Source organism: Gasterosteus aculeatus, chromosome 17, assembly GCF_964276395.1.
Source record: "Gasterosteus aculeatus chromosome 17, fGasAcu3.hap1.1, whole genome shotgun sequence".
Taxonomy (NCBI): domain Eukaryota; kingdom Metazoa; phylum Chordata; class Actinopteri; order Perciformes; family Gasterosteidae; genus Gasterosteus; species Gasterosteus aculeatus.
Window position 1 is genome coordinate 3,197,392 of NC_135705.1, and position 16,472 is coordinate 3,213,863.

Sequence of the window (16,472 nt, forward strand, 5' to 3'; positions counted from 1 at the left end):
AAAGCGAGCGTGTGGATCCGGGGGAATTATTGCTGTGGTAACAAGCAGAACCCGAGCCCCGGTTCCCAACGGTGGCTTGTCAGCGTGCTCGCGGACGTTGTAGCAACAGCGGCTCTTGAATCAACTTTTACGAGAAACGCGAAACAGCTCAGTCGTGTCGTCGATCACAGGCTTTCGGCACCATATTTTTCCAAAGCGAGCACGAGCCGCTGTGTGAAAAGAAGATTAAAACAAATAGGGTCGTAATTCGCTTTCATCCACTTTACATTGCTTTTAAAATACATCCTTCAAACCACTCTATTAATTCAAGTTTCTCAATGTAACAGTTCATCTTTGCTGATGACTCACTTTCACGCAACAGAGCCTGAAGGCCACATAGTGCGACTCCACACAACCTCTGCGCGTTGGCTGTTAGCTCCGTTTGTTAGCGTGAATGGTAGCGCTCGTGTAGCACGAACGCGCTGATAAACGGTATTTCCGTGACTGCGTGTAATGCAGAGCGTTCTTAAAGTACCGGCGCGTACTCGTCAAAAGCCCTTCAGGGCCGCACGGGCGAACCCCCTGAAGCTTCGTTACAGCACTACTTAAATAGCGTTTTGAATCCACTTTTGAATTTCTTGAACTTGAGCCTCTTTTTTGCCACTGCTTCAGCACCAGAGGGCAAGTATGTGCGGGTCGGAAACAAATGAAGAGTTGGCTCGAGACGGGAGAGAACCGCGGCAGTCAAACAGCCGAAAGCATGGAAACAGCGTTGAACACTCCCATCGCGTCCTCGGCCGAGGCCTTGGTTAATAAATTGGTGGAGCGAGCTGGAAGCCAGCGGCAACATGTGCAACTACTTTGCCCTTCGGAGCCGGGACGCGAAACCCGCGACAATGAAATCCCACATGTGAAGGTCTTAATGAAAAGCATTCCTTTTTTTTTTTTTTTTTTGTTCTTCCTGCTTAGCTTAATCAGAGCTCCAGTGACGTCTCCGCGGGGCGAGGCCTAATGCGCACAGTGGCCCGCGGCGGAGCCGGTGACCTCACGCGGTCTCCGGCCAGGCGGTGACACTTCTGCCTTAATCTCAAACCCAAAAAGGTGGCCGCTGACGTCCCCCGAAATGTGAGACCCCACCGCCGCCGCCCAAGAGAAACAACTGGTACCAGCACTAATTGAAATTTTGCATGCAAAGTGACAATGCCCGGGCCCTCGGCAGCATGGATTAAGGCTTGAATAGAGACGGATTCTTTGTGAAAGCCCACTGCGGCGGTTGGCGTGCAGGCCGGCTCCCCGCATCTGCTCATTGGGCGGACGGAGGACGCGCTGGGTTGTTTTTTTTTACCTTCTTTTTAAAAAAAAGAAAATCTAATCCTATTTCGGAGCCCACCTCCGTCCGTCTTTTGTTACGCCTCCGCCAAACGCAGCGCTTCCATGTCGCACTCTCAAGTCGGTTCTTCACTAAAAAACAACTCAAATATGATTTAAATATGAAAAGCATCACCGACCAAACTCGGCGGGATCAAACAATAACAATCCCACTGTGTTTTTGTGATGGACCAAAAAAACAAGAGACAGCACTGAGGTGAATATGCAAGAATACAAACAAGTAATATGTATTCTTCTAAATTAATCATTATATTTTTAATTAACACAAACAAACAACTTGGCGAGTGTTGCCCAACTTTAAGCCGAGCGCAGCACTGAAGGAATGCAGGCGCACATTGAAATGCAATCAAATCTGCCAGACATTTTTGGAGGGCTCCACGCTGTGATCTCATTCCACCCCCCCCCCCCCCCACTACGACATCATCCGCTGGGGATTCTGCCCCTTTATGCTTCCCTCAAAGAAAAAGGAGAGAGAGGGGAAACCAAAAAAAGGGGTTTCAACGTCCTTCCATCGTCCTGCCGACACCAACGACAACTTGCGAGTCTGGAGGAGGTTGTTATCCCATCGTGGCAACGCCGATCCTCCCGAAAAAAAAGGGGTAATACGGGGGGGCAAATGATCCGTACGGTAAATTTGATCTCACCCCAACAAAACGGGCTACTAGAATTTGCCGATGACAACGAACGCGGGGACTGACGAGGGGATAAATCCACGGTGTGTTTTCATGGACATGTTTGACATAGCTACGCTAACGTCCCCCGGCAGCGCCGCCGCAATTCGGTGGGGGAAAAGAGCCAGTCTGTCTGTTTGCTGTTCACTAAACCAATAAGCAGTGGCATCGGTGGCAGATTACGTTAACACTAATCGGCAATCTAGACTTGCTTCACATTCCGCGGCGCAAACAGAACGTCCCTTTTGAAAAAAACGGCAGAACGCCGCTGATGAGCGAGCGGCATTTCTAGCGGTCCAACATGGCTGCCAGAGAGAGCGAGCGAGAGAGAGAGAGAGAGAGGGCTTCACGCGGTGTGCAGTGTTGATGCTATTCGCAGAGAAACGCATGCTTGGGACACCGATTCTTGATTCTGACCCCCCCCGCCCCCCCACTGTGTTGTAATCCTCTAATCCCCTCCGGTGTGCCCCCGACCCGATTTATTGATTATTTGTACAACAAGTTGTCGTCCTTTCATCCGTTAGCGGTTTCGTTAGCGTCCCGCTCAATGCATAGTAGATAGTTAATGTTCACCAGACCTTTATGGACCTTGTAGATATCGAGAGTAATTTAGTAAGTAACGTTCTCCCGTCAGCACACAAAGACGTCACTGTCTATTAAACTGAAACAACAATGGAGAAAATGTAGCGCCCCGGCACTAAATGTGTCAAAACGATCCACTCGGCGCTTCTTCTTTCTGTTGCATGCTGGGAGTTTTCTTTTTTTTGTAGGATTATGGGCGCAGTGACCTCTTTCTCAACTCTTTCATTTCTCGTACGTAAGCCGTCCTCTCCAACTTCATTGGACAGTCGGCCGGGGCGACTCACAGGCTAAAATGGAGGTGGGAGGGCGTGGGGGGGGGGCTGGGGGCCCGCGGCCGGTCGGTCGGTCGGCGTCGGAACGGGCTGCTTTTTACCAAGCGAAATGTAAGCCACCACAGGCCGGCGAGACACCGCAGGCACCGCCTATTGTACATTAAAACATGACGCTAATCGTCGAGAGCCCCCGAATCGAAGTGTTCAATACGAGCGAAGCAAGAAATGGAAGAACTGTGCCGATTGGTCCCGGGGGGGGGGGGGGGCCTCACCGTGGCCTCTCGGCTTACTCAACATTTTGCCATGTGGACAAACCGAAACTGTGTCCAGAGAGAAGCAATAAACACGGGGAAGTGAATCGCGACGTAAGCGTCAATCTGTTGCTGTTTTCGGCATTTTTCACATCCTGCGGTTTTTGGCCGATACGGCGAGAATACATTTGAGAAAATAAACAGGCCTGACCATTACACTGGTAATCATGAAGTCCTGATATCAGTAATTAAAAGAAAATAAATCATAGTCACAATCATTCTTGAATGGTGACATTTGATGTAAATCTAATATGCATCCATGGATATATTTATATTTGATGTATTATTTAAAAAGCTTCAGCTTTACTGACACATCTGATTTGTTTTATTATGCTCGGAAAATGTTTTTTAATAGAAAAACCAAAAGCAATATATTTTCAATACGTCCAAATAAGAAACACAATCCATGGATGCTATGAAATATGTGTTGAACAACGGCGCCTGTATTTGTTCGGTCTCGTTTTATTGCTAAGCCTGGATTGCACATATGATTCCCCTAGAATAATAAGTGTGTCCCGGATCACCGTGTGGTGATAAAAAAAAACCGGAGTAAAATGTGGAAGCACACGTTTGGAAGCCACGACTCACGTTTCATCGCACAGGATGTAACCGTAAACATGTAACCGAAAACAGCCGCGGCCGCTGGAAGTCTGCAGAAATACGTGCGCCAAAAGCGTGCGCCGGTCCTCCACCGGGCCCCGCGGGTCTCTGCTGCGCTAAACAAATGAGTTTACGGTAAAAGCGCTTTTTCTCTTCCTGCCGGTCGTCGCGTATAGCTGAGATCGGACATAGTTCCTCCTCGGCTCCACCTGTAATTATGAGGTTTAGGTCAAGTGCCCAGAGGAGGAGGACGTGTTTGTGTTCTGGCAGCATCGTTAAAAATAGCCTGGATAAATGTCACTTTCCCCGCTTCATTGTGGCCAACGTATCGTTTCACACGGTGAAGTGAAGCCACTAAAGCAAAAAAAAAATTCACCTGCATAAATTAAAACTAACGCAGCTTTTGTCATTTGCAAATACATTTTTGGTTACAGAGTAAATGTGCGTATAAAAGCTGTACTACAGGTCCCGTGTATGTATTTGAGCACTATAAAAAAAAAAATAAGTGCGGAGGAAGAACTACTTTTGAGCATCACAGACGAACACAAAGATCATTTTCAACATTCAACCTGTTTCATTGCGCCGCCCTGTCGAACACTGAGGGAGGGGGACAGGAGGGGGGGGGGGGGGGGGGGGGGCACGGTCAGTTAAACTGTAAACGCATGTAATGCAAATTTAGTCTCGGACAGGGGGCCAGGAGGCTGAGGGGGGGGGTCCACGTTATCTTAGAAACCCGGTGACACGCCTCCACGGACACACGGGACATAATGAACATTTTATAACCTGCTTTTTGCAAATTGCACCCTCCACCCCTCCCCCCCTCAATTAACGCCAATAACGTGCAACAGCATCCGCGTACCTGCGGGGATGCGGGAGCATGGTTTTGCCCCCCCCTTTCCAATCGTCCCCCGTCGGCGGACTCTGAGCATCATGAAGGCAATGTAATAACACATGAATGCATATTAACGCGGACGGAAAGTGGCTCATTCCTCGTTAGCGTTCTGCGTTTAAAGTGATCCGACTGCGCGAATGTGGTTAAATGTCTTTAACGCGCTTTGTCTCCAAATCAACGCTGGCAAGATGCGGCTTGGGATGGAGACGTTGGCTTACCTTCGACAGCTATTACGGCAGGTATGGTCCATAATATCCATAGAATATCCATCATTGGTCACTTATATTGTCCAGGCATTCAAATAAAATGCGTCCCGAAAGCCATTGACAGCACAGGCAGAGATGGGGACAGGCGGTCCTTCACCTCCAACAGAGCGAGCCCGGATAGCAGAGCGAACCAACTCAAATCCCGACCAACTTTGGACGAAACCAATAGAGGCGCAGACGGAGGGGAGCACCGAGCGACGTGAATAATAAGCCACGCGTTTTTGCACAACGTTCACCCGACGAGTCTTCTGTAAAATACACGCAATGGTGTTATGTTTATTAGTAGCGACGAAGCGGTTGAAATATTTGAATAGTCGGTGTAGCCTCTCGACAAGAGAACCCTTGAACCCCCCCCTTCGATGTCACTTCACGTCACCCCGCTGTCAATCATCAATAGGACGGTCCGCACTGCTTCACCTAGCGATAATTAAGTGTTTTGGGGGACCGTGTGGGGCATTTATAACGGGTGGACCCCCGAAAACACTCGAAATGGAACTACTGGTTATTCTTTGGTGAGACAAAGCTCCGACGTGTCCGCGGGGGTTCGAGGCAAAGTTCCCCTGTGCTCTGAAAGGACTTGTGCCGCTGCAACAACAGGTGACGAGGACGGCAGAGCAATTAAAGTAAGTTTAGCTTAGTTTAGTCTCTCAGCCTGCATGTTGCCTCCGATATGCAACGTTATTGTTTAGTTTTGTGGCCACTTTACAGTTTCGCAGCACGCTTTCTACTCAGACCTCATGGCAATTTGTGTTTGAGTGGAGTGTGTAGTTAAAAGTAGTAGGGTGTAAATAGCCATGTTTTGTATTTTGCATTTTAGACTTTGATAAAATACCAGTATGGTTAGCTTTTCTACATAATACGTATTGATCCATTTTATTTTTATTTTCCTTTTTATTTTTTTATTTTTGTATGAATTCATTGTGGAAAGTATGTTTTGATTCTTGATTAAGGCCCCTATTCGAATGATTTACATTACGGTCTGCTTTTTTGCCCACATCATGAATTAAACCTTAATTGGTTTTGTTCGGGAATTCTAACTATGCACTCTATGATTTATGCCATATGTAAATCAGAATAATACATTTTCATTTGTCACTGTGTACTGACGCATAGAAACATAATAGGTGTAAAATTTATAAATCACTTTTTTTTTCTTTCGCTTTAGCTCGTAGACCTTTTTCTACTTCACACAGCTAGGCAGTTTTTTTTACTGAAGGCTGTCATCTGAAGGCCATTACAACAACTGTTCACAGTTATAGCAATCGACTGCTGTAAAAGAGTGCAGTCTGATAAAACACTGCAGTCTGGTATTCGAGTGGAATATACAGATATATGATAGTAGTTGTGCATCTACTCAATTCAAAACAGCCCTTCAGTGATTCAAAGGAATTGTTCAGTCAATTTAATGACTTGGCTGGATGCAAAATAAAAAATGTCTGTGTGCCGTAACTTGAGTGGTCCATTAAAGGTTTATACCCGAGAGATGTTCTATTGATGACATGAAAATGAATTGAAGGCTAACAGTAAATGCGTAACTAATTATGGAAGTATTGATCTGTTTTTACGCAGTAAACAATGTTTAATATTTGCATAATGTGAATCTCTTGATAATTTGATGGCTCAAGTCGGAGGTACTTTAGCAATATATTTATCTCTTAATAATAGTTCTCTCTCGCAGCTAAAACGCAGAGCAGCTAACCGTCGCGTCATGTGACCGAACAGGCCTGTCAACCTAAACAGCAGTTATTCTCTTATAACAGGGCAACGGAATCAAAGTGAAAGATCACTTCCTCCAGAATGCTGAACTCTGCTTCCTTATTCACAAATCATCGTAAAACCTTAATCAGTTGATGTGATGTTGGCTCAAAAAAATGGCGGGGCATGTCACAATTAATCCCCAAAAATTATTTGAATTTAGTTGCGTTTGCATTATGTTGATTTAGGTTGGAGTCTGGCAGCCACATTGCTGTCAACCGTTTCCCAACAGTCAATAAGAATGCAATTGCAAGTAAATATGCATATTAGTAGTCATAACACATTCAACTTTTATGTGTTTTCTACTGTTCCAACGTCCAAGGCTGGCGTAAAACAACACATGAATTTATGGTGCATCCTGCAAGTCATATTTTAGAAAAAGTCCTGCCGCAGAAGCTGGTAGTTAAATTCCAGTATCTTCACAGAGTTCCGCTGGGTGAATAATAAAACACAGGCTGGTTTTCATATGACAGGCATGGAGACAGATGTCACTGAAGCAGCTGCAGACGGGCTTTGTTTGAAATACAGAGATTAAAAAAAATAAAAAAAATCCCAATGTACACAATAATGCCAAATAGCTTTTTGTACAAAGAAAGTAAAGAACACCTTGAGGCGGACCGAAAAACAAAAGCTGCCTTTCAGATGTGTTCATGACGAATTGCAGAAATGGGTTTACTTGCCCGGAGAGATAGGCCACGAGAAGTATGGAGCTAGTAGAGCCGAATGAGAGAGAAGAAGAATCCAGAATAAATGGTTTGTTCTCATTACGTCCCGCGCCGCGGCTGCAGCGGGACTCACTCACGGGTTAAATCAGCCGGGCCGATTTATGTGCCTCCACTGAGTTTGACTGTATTGATTCCAGGTCACTTGACTGGCTGAGGTCAGATCATGTTCAGGTGACTACAACACAGATGGAACCAAACGGCGAGGCGCTGAGAAAAGCCCCTTTCACCACCCCCCCCCCCCCCCCCCCCCTCCCTGCACTGTAATGAGTCCCATACAGACTCAACATTGACTTGAGCCAGAAGAGAGGGAAAAAATGTTGAAGAAATTATATTAATACTGCCCACAGAGATCGTTCTGCCACGCCATGCTATAATGGCTGCATGGTAATACAATATAGATATAAATGCTCTCATGCTCCTCTGTTTCTCTGATATACAGCATTCAGTATACTGTACTTTTAATGTTCCTTTACACAGCTTTACAGTGAGAGCGATCCCACCAGACTATACGCTAAACACAGAACATACCTCGAAATACAGCCGCCCCCCCCCCCCCCCCCCCCCCCTCACTAATAATGCACTCAAGCTGCATCGAGGAGAATTAGATTTTAGCATGCAGTCTGCTATTACTATTATTATTACCATGACTGGAGACATGATTATTTGACCAGGCAGATGCTATGAAGCGAAGCTAAAAAGCCGCGGTAATGCGGTACGATGTTTGTGGAAAATTATTTATTGTGTAAGTGTAATTAAAAAATCCCATGGGATTATTTTCTTTGTTTTGTGTCTATGCTTAAACAAATAATAATATGAATATTGATAATCATTTTAATTTAAAGAACACCTGAACAGCGACATGATATGAGTTTCGTATGGAATAATAGTTTCTTAAAAATTAAAATATCTTTTGTTCAGATTTTGCATATGGTCTGAATTCAAAGCATTAATTACTTTTTTATTTTTATGATTATTTCTGTTGTTTTGCCCATTACATTTTTGCTATTATCCTCTCACAGCAACTAGTATATATATTTAGATACAATCAGACACATGAACTCATTATTATGTTTGTACCATCCAAACAGTTTTTACAAAATTAATAGCAGAGATGCTTGTGATAATTATTACAATGAAAACAGTTCTTTAGTGTGGTAATACATTTTTTCTTTCAAAACTGTTATTTCAAAATGGCCGATTGTATTCACCGCACCTTTTGTATGGCAGTAATATTATTTTTTCATTCAAGTTCTAAATATATAATTTAGTTTCTGTCATACATGTTCTTTGTATAAATGTGTTTTATACATTTATAAATACAAGAAACACGCATGAAAGAAACTGCAATGAAATATTATTATGTATCAAAGTTAAAACAATTTTTTACTGAAAACTTTGAAATTAATTAGATTATTCATAATTTATTTTTAAAGCCTGAACTAAATCCATATGTTTGAATACCAACCACGCATTTATATTGAATGCAACAATATAAACAGATATAATATGAACATATGTAAACATTTTACATTTAATGTACATCATTTGTATAAAATCAATGACTGACAGGACCACCATCATAAATTAAAAAGTAACTAATATTTGAATGTTTTGCTCAGTATAAAGAGTGGTGAAATGTGTCGTTGCATCAACACTGCCCCCCAGAGTTCAAAAGATGAACATTTTAGTCTTCTTCTTGAATACAATTTAAATCTTACTGCAAAGATTATTTTGTTATCAATCAGTCTAGTATTTTGTAAATAAATGCCAGGCCATATTAGTTTGCTGTGAAGATCTAGCCTCATGCAATCAATTCAGAAATAAGGTTGAATTGATTGGTTGCTTTAAATAAAAAGAAACCTCTAACTCTAGATGTGTTTGAGGTCTTCTGACAATGATTTACCATATTCAATGGATATTCAATTATAATTTAAAACAAATAATCAGCATTATCCCCATTACCTTCAGTGCAAACTTAAATTGAGCAATGAGTTGTAGTGAAATCACTATTCCTATCTGTTGGATTATTTAGCCTTAATTCAAGTCCATTCAATATGGCCGCTCTGGGATGGAATTATTTCACCTTTAGCCCTAAAGGGCTCACAGTGAAGGTACCCAGTTGGCATCGGCAGCTGGATAAAGAGTGAGGAAAATAAAATGGCCCGCCGTCCCTAGATGTTGTTGTGTTATCCCTGACCCCGAGCCCTGAAAGAGCGCCGGACCCGTCTAATCTAGACCTTTCGCATGCGGATTAACCTCAACCGAGAGACTGAACTCTAACGAGCAGAGCAGACAAACCTAAATTGGAAAATCCTTTTTTTTTTTTTTCATTTGTTTGTTGGTTCCAGAAGACAATTGGCAAACGTTGATATTATTATCTAAATAGAATGTGACTGGGGACCAAAAAAACATTCTGGCTTTTGAAAAGGATATATTTGGTCAATGACGGTACAAAAACAGATGTGTATCCTGCTTATCTTTCAGGAATAGTTGACTAAAGCCCAGCTCACTCCACCACCACCACCTTCCCAGCATATTGGTTTACCCCTGCCAAAAATTTAATTCAATCCCACTAAGTTGCTGCAGCTTTAATTAAATAGACCAAAAGCCTTGGCAGGATTTAATTTAACTTCCTTGTCAAGTGAACTACAGACACAGTAGAACCTTCACTAGCTTCACCGCAGGGACCTGAAAGGGTCCTCGAGTCCTTCCCCTTCACTTATTTGTAATTAAATCACAACAATTTTCAAGTACTAAATTGTGTTGTTTTTTTCCTGATAAATGAGGCGATGCGGAGACTGAAAATCGGTGTCTTTGGTTTACGGTGAATGTGAATGCCCGTCGAGGGCAAACAACTCTTTTTTTCTTTATCATCATAATAAATCCAAGCACTGTTATTTACCATCAAACAACTGCCCAGTAAAAAGTGATTCGGCTGACTGTCATGACGAAATTAATGCCTTGATTAAATGGCACTCATCAATCTCGGGTTTGAGTTTCTTTTTTTCCAACGCCAACGTCCCCTATAAGCTCTCGACTAATTGATATGAACCGTGTACATAAATCAGCCACGTTGCAGAAGCCACACACACACCGAGCAGCAGGTTCAAGCAGTTCTCCTGTGAAGAGGATATAGTTCTGGTGTGTGGGCTCCTTCATATGTCTTCACTGGGTGGGGGGGGGTCGAACTTGAACTGCTTTAGGGAGCTACTTAAAAAAAATTGCTGAGTTATTGTTGTAGATAAATATAGAGTTTGAAATGTTCCACAGTTGTTTTTTATCTGTTGAAGGAGCTTTCAAGTAGATCTGAGCTGCTAAATAAAGTGCTTCCTCTTAAATGTAAAACATGAATAAATTCTACTCCTACAGAAACGTTTTCAGTGCGTGAAAAGGCTCATGGTCAAAGTTATCGGCAGTATATGTATTAAAAATATATATATATGCCGCTCCTACATTATGTATACCGTGTATCAAGGCAAACCTTGTACACAGTAGTTTATGAATTATTATCTTTTCATACTATTCTCCGCCCACATGCACTTACAGGCCACCATACATTCATTAAGTCATAAATAAAGAATACAGAAACCAGCTTAAATAATTAAGCCCTCACTGTCTACAACAATTTAAAATATATGTAATTTTTAAAAAGTATAATATTGGAAAAAAAAATGTATATGTATTTTTATTGAAGAATTAAATAAATAATAAGTGAAGTCCATCTCACCCTCTTTTTCAGATCAGATATTTAAATAGTTTGGAGTGGAGTCAATACATTTTATGGAAAATGGTGCCGTACAAAACGTAATGGAACACACCAACACCAAGTTGAATTTTTTTTTTCACTTCAGTGGATAATGCCAAGATATTTGTCCTGTAAAAATATATAACAGATAAAGGGCCACATGTTTTGTTTTTATGATTATACTTTTTCCTTAACATTACATGGGCGTACACGTTTGTTTGCAACAATGACCTTCATTCATTTGGATAATTAATATCATCTTTTGTTTCGTATTTGATGCTCAGAACTGGTGATGAATGAGTTTTTTTATAATAATCACAAACAGTAGAAAATTACTCTTTTGGCACTAAATCATTTTGGGAATGGCACATGGCTTTCTCTGAATATTAGAAATAAATGACTTCCTCATGTCCCAAAGCCAGAGTACAGTATGCGCTGCGGCTCCTGATCTTTTTTCTCTCCTCTAGATTGTCGGCCACCACAGAGCAACAGATGGAGGTTCGCACCAGGATATTGCCACTAAGAGGATTCCTCTTTCTTTGCTCGCCATTCTAGACTTTTCTTTTTTTTGTGTGTGTGCAAAGAGTCTTTCATCGTGACCCAGCTCGACTGGCTTACTGGAACTGGTGTAGCGTCGTTGCTTAAGCCCTCTGAAACGCGCCACAACGCGCTTTGACCTCCTTGGCAAACAGAAATCCCTGATCGAGTCTGCTGTGAATAAGCAACCAGGTGGGATTAGAAAGTCCTGGTTGTGTCTTGAGCCTCTGAACTCTGACATTTCACAGAGAACTCTGAGGCCGCCGCCAGCTCACAGTTTGTGAACGGCCCGGTGTCAAGTTTACTCTCCCGTCTCGTACGCCAGCAAGACCCGACGAGAGCTGCGCGTCCTGTTGGCAGGCGGCTGTCTGAGGGGAATTTGCAAAGATCAATTAGTGATTTCTCTCTTGACACAATTTTCTCTAAAAACACTGAAATAAGTGGAAATCTGATCAATTACTTAATTTATTTTGAGAAGAGCATTGCTGCCTTATTACCAAAAAAAGTATATTAGGTGGGGATAGTTGTTTCCATCTATTTCCTCTACTGTCTTTATACCACCCGACTTCAGACTGAGATGTCAGTCGACATGCAGCGTGCACAGTCAGAGCGGCGGACATCTTTGTGTAAAGGTTTTGCAGTACGGACTCAAACCAATGAAACCACTTCATGCTGCATCCAAACACTGCCACAGCGCCGGAGGCCCTTTGTCAAGACTCCGTTTCCTGTAACCAGTGTGGCATTAAAGCACGACAGAACTAACGAGCTCGGCCGCTAACTAGCTAGCAGTCCCCTGGGTAGCTAGTTAGCGTGTTGATTCGTCAACGCTTCGATGGTGGAAGCGGTGCCGAGGAGGAGGACAAGCTAAGTCGCTAACAAGCCGTATCCAAATCCATCCTATAATACATCCTATAATGATGTGTTTAAGTCATATTTGGTGGGTGATGAAAGGAATCAGTTCCGTAGTGATAATACAATTGAAACATAGTCAGTATGCATGAGGTTAGACTAACTTTGTTTTTCCTCTCAGACCCCCTGAATGCGTCCTCTGTCCTTGGACATAAAATATTCCACCGAGGGCAGAAAAGGTCGACGACGGCCACTCGATTCCTTCCATAAACTTTATTGTGCCAACGCATTGCAGAGACCTGCCTCCGTCCTCTGGGGACACGAAGCCCGCTGACTCCTGAAAGAGGAGCTGTTCTCCGCCTCCACGCGCAGGTGAAGCCCTTTCGTGTGACGGAGGTCGCCCGGTCGCAGTACACATAGTGGTTGTGAGTTTGGTTCCCTTAATCATAATACATTTTATTGACCGGCTCAAGTTGCCGCCCTTTGCGTTCCTAACTTTCGATGCGGTTGTTAACTGCATTGTGGTGGTCTATAAAGCGGTATAGTTCGAGCCAATGCATTTTATTGTTTTTCTTTACGGAAATTGGTTATAGGAGCCTGAAGTTATTTGTTTTTAACCCCAATCTTTTATTACAAATAATGAAAATTGTCGGAGTAGTGTTCCAATTGAGATTATCACAAAAGTTGGTCTCGGTGATGCTTCAGCATTAATATTTAACCTGTACTATCAGTATTTTTGTGGGCCAGGTTGTGTATATTATTTTAAGCACTGGCCTTTACAGGTATTTCACACACGCACAGTTCAATAAAGACCTAATAAAAATCCCGCGGCTGTTTAATGATCTAGATTTAAATGCTTTCGCTGTTGGAAAACGTAAAGAATGGTTCATTTAACTCTGAGCGTTATTACCTCTTTATTTTATTTCCTTTGTATTTGACCTGAACTCTGAAAGGAAGGAGAGGGAGAGGAACTGAGAATCATCAGGGGGATCCAATTATATTTTCTTTTGTGTTCACTGCAAAAAGATTACTCTGCGACAAGATCTCTCTCAACTTTGTTTTTTCAGATTTTATCTGCAGACCTGTTATTTTTCTTCCTTATCTGAGGTGTAATGTGCAGGGACCTCTTACAATTTGAACCTAATGAACAATATTACAGCGCAAGAAGTACACCTGCAGTAAATCATCAACTTAAACCTCCCTGTACTTCTCAAGTTAAAAGCAATCGGTTTGTATTCTGCAGCTTAAAAACTAGAGGCTAAAATGTTCCGGACGGATCGTGTTGAGTTCAGCCGTGAAGTTTCAGCGTGAACGGACATGGCGACTTTCCAATCCCAATAGCTCGTGGCTAAATTATTTCTTCGACCAGAATTAGTCTGCAGGCTTAACAAGGATCCTTAGATGACGTTCATCCGAGCCGACTCGCCAAAATAAAAAAAGAATGTAATTTTGTGAATCTGATTATAAAGTATTTCAAATTGATTACACAACAGGCCAATATGCAGTCGGCACGGATGCGTCGGCATAAATGCAAGTATCCAAATGGCCCAGCGTGTGTGTGTGTGCGTGTCTGTGTGTAGGTGTGTTTGTGACGAGAGAGGAAGCAGAGGGAGAGGAAACTGCACAGCACAGAGTGAGGAAATAGAGCAGAAGAATTTCGGGCCTGACATAAAGAAATCCCGGATAATTCCGCCCTGAGATGTGCGAGCGCTGCAAAGAGCAGAGCATCCAGAGGTCGTTCCCATGGCAACCTTTGCCCAGGGAAATCGCTGACCCTGCCGCCCTACAGTGCATGAAGAGAACAGATTGTAGGTCACATATGGCACCAGCGATCCAATCAGGCCTAATCTGGATCGACTTGCGCGTCATAAACTATACGGGAAAGCTGGTTTATCTCATCAGGAGTCTCAACTGAACGATAATGGCCGTGTTTATTGCAAATGTTGACGAACTGACCCATTAAATATACGTGTCAACTAATGCATCATAACCTGCTACGCATTAAAAGCTCTATTATAAAGTAAACGCAAACATTACCACGTTGATACTTAATATTTAATCCCAATATTTACGTATTTTTCTTCTTATTTTTCTCAATTGTTAAAATCGTAATCTACAATTAAGTACATATAGAATGTCACTATTGTTTTTTATGCTTGAATGTTTAGAAGGATCCTTATATAAAGGATACAAATATTTATATATAAATACAATGTTTGGGGTTCTACAGATTCCAATCTGTTACACTTTATGCATGAAAAACAATAACAATTCACATTTTTTACCCTTTTTTAAAAGCTCATTAAACGTAAAATGAAGATATTTTGAATTCACCAAATGAGGAAATATTTCACGTGTAATTTGGGTGCATGAACAAACACACGCTGTCCAACACTGGAGTGAAATACACTACAACTACGACTACCGCCTATAAATATATGTATCAGAGCCTTTTGGGTATTTTGGAGTGGTATTTAACCTCTGTACTAATGCGTCCTTCTCCTTACTTCCCATTTTATTATAAAGCTAAAGTAGAGCTGTCAGAACCAATTTAGAGGGAAAGAGTTGCACTTAAGAATCCACCTTTACTGAGCACGTGATGTAACTAAACTCAACCACAGCCATCAGCGCGAGGAAACTCCGGGGGAAGCACTTCATCCTGGATGTGGGACTCAGAAGCCGGAGGCCATGCAGCACAAACACGGAGAGGATTTAAATGATTTATACGCCGCCATGTTATTGCAGAACGGGGGAGAGAGAGCCAAACTCTGAGGGGCCAAAGAGTTTTATGTGCCTGTTCTAAAGGGTTTTCAGATCCAACAGCACGCAGCAATGTGGGAGCTCGATACAAGCTTCTGAGGTTCAGAAAGCTGTAAAATCCTATTTAGGGTGGAGTCAGCGTCGTGGTCCACATCATCTAAGTTCCCAACACTCAGCTACTCATTAATACGACCTCGAAATGGGAAAAAATACATTTGCTTCAGGCGTGGCACAGTGGAAAATGTGGGCTTTTTTTTTTTAACTCTCTTGTAATTCTTGCATGATTCAGCACTGCTGGTAAAAGAAAACAGAGAACCTAATGCAGGTGTTAGAAACACAATCCTGGAGGAGATGGAAGGGCTTCACAGGGAAACCAATATTTCATGTGACAAAGTTTTTAGTTGTGGAAGACGTGGCTGATTTTTTTTTTTTTTTTTTTTCCTTCCACATTGTTGGATCTCAAGTGTGTGTGTGTGTGTGTGTGTGTGTCAAGTGAGAGAGAAAACACCTCCCGCTCTCCGACCGTCTCTTCTCGCTCCATCACCGCCCCGTGGTCGGCAATTTCACGAGTGAGCTGGCAATAATCCCGGGTGACTGGACTCTCACCTTTTCGCTGAGATCTATACTGGGAGGCGCCGCCGTGCGCTTGTGAGGCCATGTGGTCATGAAGTCAGAGGAAGGAATCCCGGCTTCTCGGGGGCCTTTTCTGCCTCTGGTACGCTCGCAGGTCAAAGAGATGACAAAGGACAATAGGAGAAAGTGCTGTGATTATTCATAAATGCTTTTAATGGGACTCACCGCTGCACAGATGCAGTTTGCGCACGTTGTGATGATGTTTGTTGGACTGCAAATATAATTTCACACATCTTGAAATACTCAAGGAAAGTACTCGCAGGTGTTAATAAAACGGTTTAACGTCTGCAGTCTGGATTCAATTATTACTCTGCTTGCATATTTTTATTAGGTATTTTTACAGTTTTTGTGTGTTTTTGAAAGTAATTCAGCAGACTTTCTTTAATTTTGTGAAGCCCAAGTGGGAATTTGTGTCTCCAAAGAGTTCCGCAGGACGGCATCACCACAACTACACACTGCAGCAACCCGCGATTCAGTGGAATCTACTTTCCAGCTCTAGAGAACTG

The 16,472-nt window shown here is 42.7% G+C and overlaps 2 protein-coding genes across 6 annotated transcripts in view; one reads left to right on the plus strand and one right to left on the minus strand.

Annotated features, from left to right (window-relative positions):
• The window catches only part of ephb2b (eph receptor B2b), a 95,326-nt gene extending 90,109 nt beyond the window's left edge, over positions 1 to 5,217 (minus strand). For all 5 annotated transcript variants that reach the window (XM_078092810.1, XM_078092808.1, XM_078092807.1 and 2 more), the window contains exon 1: positions 4,915 to 5,217. In XM_078092810.1, the coding sequence (XP_077948936.1) occupies positions 4,915 to 4,969 (55 nt within the window). In that variant the 5' untranslated portion in view covers positions 4,970 to 5,217. The remainder of the gene's footprint in view (positions 1 to 4,914) is intronic.
• A 167-nt stretch (positions 5,218 to 5,384) lies between these two features.
• The window catches only part of lactbl1b (lactamase, beta-like 1b), a 31,834-nt gene continuing 20,746 nt past the window's right edge, over positions 5,385 to 16,472 (plus strand). Inside the window, exon 1 of the mRNA XM_040204845.2 lies at positions 5,385 to 5,585. The gene's annotated coding sequence lies outside the window, so the exon portion shown is untranslated. The remainder of the gene's footprint in view (positions 5,586 to 16,472) is intronic.